Source organism: Gavialis gangeticus, unplaced genomic scaffold (assembly GCF_001723915.1).
Source record: "Gavialis gangeticus isolate Ggan-Ray unplaced genomic scaffold, GavGan_comp1, whole genome shotgun sequence".
In the NCBI taxonomy this organism is placed as follows: Eukaryota; Metazoa; Chordata; order Crocodylia; family Gavialidae; genus Gavialis; species Gavialis gangeticus.
Genome location: NW_017729033.1, coordinates 2577013 through 2580798, shown reverse-complemented (window position 1 = coordinate 2580798; position 3786 = coordinate 2577013). Strand labels below are relative to the sequence as shown.

The 3786-nt window shown below is 62.3% G+C and overlaps 1 protein-coding gene across 1 annotated transcript in view; it reads left to right on the top strand.

Annotated features, from left to right (window-relative positions):
- EGR4 (early growth response 4) overlaps window positions 1-2182 on the top strand; it is a 6473-nt gene extending 4291 nt beyond the window's left edge. Inside the window, exon 2 of the mRNA XM_019525800.1 lies at window positions 29-2182. Within this exon, the coding sequence (XP_019381345.1) occupies window positions 29-1416 (1388 nt within the window). The 3' untranslated portion in view covers window positions 1417-2182. The remainder of the gene's footprint in view (window positions 1-28) is intronic.
- Window positions 2183-3786: the final 1604 nt, after the last annotated feature.

Genomic DNA, 3786 nt, shown 5'->3' with positions numbered 1-3786 from the left:
CGCCCCGGGCGCGCCTCCCCCGGGGCAGGGGTGGGCGGGGGCGCCGAGCCGGCGGCGGGATGGTGCCGACCGCCTTTCCCCCTTGTCCCCCGCTCCGCAGGTGACTTCTCGGCGCCGGCCCTGAGCGCCGAGGCAGCCGACTACCTGTGCCTGGCCGGCCAGCCCTCCCCGGCCCTGAGCTACACCGGCAGCTTCTTCATCAAGACGGTGCCCGAGCACCCCCACGACCAGGAGTCCCTCTTCAACCTGATGTCGGGCATCCTGGGCCTCTCGCCCTTCGCCGAAGGCCCGCAGAGACCCCTGGACTCCCTGTACGCCGGCCCCGAGGCCGGTCCCAACCAGCTGGACCTCTACGGCAACTGCCAGCCCGAGCTGAACGTCTCGGTGCAGGCGCCCTTTGCGGAGCAGGGCTACGCCGCCTTCGAGCCAGCCCACCAGCTGCAGAGGCCTCCCAGCGCGGGCGGCTCCTCCCAGTGCCTCTTCGAGGCCAAACTCATGGAGAACAAGCCCGACATCAAGATGCCCCCCGGCTCCCCTCCTCTGGACAAGTTCAAGGCATGCTCGCAGTGGGAGCCCGTGGCGCAACACCAGGCCTACCTGCCCGCCACGTACCAGTCCTCGGAGGCCTTCCACCCCGGCGACAGCGGCCAGGCCTTGTTCCACCCACTGGGGTCCAAGATCGAGGACGCGCTGGCGGCGAGCTGCCAGTCCGAGCTCGGCAGCCTGTCGGAAGAGCCCTACGGCACGAATTTGGGGTTCGGGTGCGAGCCGGGCTTCCCGCCTCTCGGTGCCGCGGGGCAGATGCCCCCGGACTTCGGCGACACGAAGCTGCACGGCTTCGCTCCCCAGCTGCTGCAGGAGTTCGAGTCCTCCTTGGCACAGGCAGAGGTCATCCCCGGGCTGATGAACCCCGGCGAGCTGCTCCACGCCTCCCCGGCCGGCCCTCCCGCGGACTTCCTGCCCCACGCGCCCGCCTCGTCGGTGGCCGCGCTGCTCGCCGCCCACCCCGCCCTGCCGCCGGAGCCGAAGAGGAAGCCGCGGCGGAGCAAATGCTCCTCCAAGTGCTTCTGCCCCAAGCCCCACGAGAAGGCCTTCGCCTGCCCGGTGGAGAACTGCGTGCGGAGCTTCGCCCGCTCCGACGAGCTCAACCGGCACCTCCGCATCCACACGGGCCACAAGCCCTTCCAGTGCCGCATCTGCCTGAGGAACTTCAGCCGCAGCGACCACCTCACCACCCACATCCGCACGCACACGGGCGAGAAGCCGTTCTCCTGCGACGTCTGCGGCCGCCGCTTCGCCCGCAGCGACGAGAAGAAGAGGCACAGCAAGGTCCACCTGAAGCAGAAGGCCCGGACCGAGGAGAAACTCAAGGGCTTGGGCTTCTACTCCGTGGGCCTGTCGTTTGGGACCCTCTGAAGCCCGGCGCCGTATACCAGGTGACACTTTCTTTTTCTGGGCGCGAGCCCCCTTTGGCGCCTCGAGGAAGCCCTGGGGTTGCAGGGCCCACCCCTGCGGCAGTGGAAGATGCGTGGCGGCTGGGGCCTGCCCGGTCCGCGGGTGCTGCCGAGGAGAGGAGAAGAGGCTGTACATAAATGCACGTGTTGGCATGGGGTTGATTTGCTCCCATGTGGGCGCTCCCCGCTGCACCGACACAGGAGGCCAAGATCTCATCGGGGAAGGAGAAAGCCAAGGGGAGAGGAACACGGCACGGAGGGGCCAGACAGGTGGCGGGTGCAGAGCGCTGTACATACAGGATCCCACCTGCTTTATCAACCCTTCCTGGGGGGGCTCCGGCTGCATTTCTGGCATCGGCCGGAGCCTGTTCCCTTCGCCGGGCACTTTAAAAAGGACTTCCAAGCAGCTCCGTTTTAAGACGCTGTCTCTCGGGCCTCGTCCCGGAGCTGCCCTGGGAAGGAGAGCCGGGGACTATTTTACAAGCAAAATGGCTGGGCTCAGCACGATGAGCTGACATGTTAATAATTGAAGGCAACTGCCATTGTGAGCTGGCAGAGGCTTTCCACAGCCCTGGATCTTGGGGAGGGGCGACTGTATGGTAACTATTATTTTTCTCTTTGTAAAAAACAAAAAAAAAAGAAAGAAAAAAGGGAAAAACCCAGAATCTCTGAGGAATCTTTCAAAGTGGGTTTATTTTTCCAATTAAAGGTTTGTTCTATTCTAGAAATCTCTGCTGTGGTTTCTTTCTCTCCCCCCCTCCCCTTCAGAGCCCATTATAATGGAGCAGTGCCCGTAAGATTGATATAGCACTTGTGAACGCCGGCTCCCACACGCCTTCACAGCCGGGGCTAAATATTCTACGGAGAAGGTTGCTGACTCACAGAGGGACAGATTCTGATCATCTTAAGCCTCTCGGGTGGAGCTGCCCGACTCGAATGCAAAGGGCTTGGCGTAAGTCTATCAGAATTTGCCCCCCTGAGAGGTTAAGGGACTTGACAAAGGTCACACACACACACCCCATCAGTGGCAGGGCCGGGGGGGAACTGACTCGTTGTCCTGCCACCATTGGTGCTGGCTCAGAAGCAAAGGCCTGACCGCTAGCCCAGCTGGCTGGTTTTCAAGGAGGTTGACGATGGTCCTGCTCGAATTGCGTGACGAGGGGTCCGGGACGATCCTGGTCGGGCAGCGCAAAGCACGGGCACGTAAGGATTGCTTGGCCGTTGCTTGCAGTGTTGCACAAGCAAAGAGGGGATGCTCAGTTCCCTCCTACAGTCTGATCCGAGGACCAAGGAAGTCAAGTGTGGGGGGCTTTGCTAGGCCCTGGGCCCCTGCAAGAGTCCAGAGCCTTGCACCATTTTTCCTGCAGAGCTCCAGCATCTCCTGCTTAAAGCAGCAGACATCCTGGGCTCCCCCCTCCTTACCTCTCCGGTGGCCGATGCCCAGAGAGGTGCTGGCAGTACTGGCATCAACAGAGCATCATTGCTCTTGCAAGAGAGGAGGAACCAGAGCAAATGCACTGGGAAGGGGAGAGGAAGTAGCAAGGATGCCCTGAATCAATGCCCAGCCAGAGAAAAGGGGGCCAATGCAGCTCCTCCGTCACCTCGGGGAATCCCAGAGACAGACTCCAATTCCCCAGCTGGACGGAGGGGTTGGACCGAGCCCCCCCGCAATCCCCACCATGGGGTCCTCTGTGCACGAGTGCCCCAGGGCCCCGGCGCTATGCCTGCAGGTAGCACCTCACCTGGGGAGGAGATGCAGAATGGGCTGGGCCCTGGTAGTGCCATAGGAGGCCCTTTCCCCCATGGTTCCCAGTCCAGCCGTCTCATGGCTGCCGGGGGGGGCTTATAAAATAAGCCATGCCCTGCGAGGTAGGACAGAGCTCACGCCCTCCCTCCCTGTACAAACTGAGGCACCAAGAGGTTAAGTGACTCCCCCAGGGAGCCCGTGCTGGAGCACAGCACAGCTCGAAAGGGGCCTTGGTCCCTGGGGCCGTGCTGCATCTCACTCCATGGGGCCTCCACCCCGGGACTTGGTCCCAGTGACCAAATGGGCCTCGAGCCGTGGCTGATGGAAGCGCTCTCGAGTGCCATAGGAAGCAAGAGGGGAGTGGGGCCCCGGCCTCCAGACGCAGGAAACTGCTTCAAAACCCCAGCTGCCCTGTAAAACCCTGTACTTTCTCGCATACGATGCCCCCCCAAATATGGCACACCCCTTGCTTTGGGGAAGGGAAAAGGTCTTTCTTTGTACTAAGTCACTGAGCAGCAGCCGGCAGGGAGCTGAGCCTGCTCATTGCTCTGCTCCTGGGCAGATTTTACATTCACTTTCGCCCAC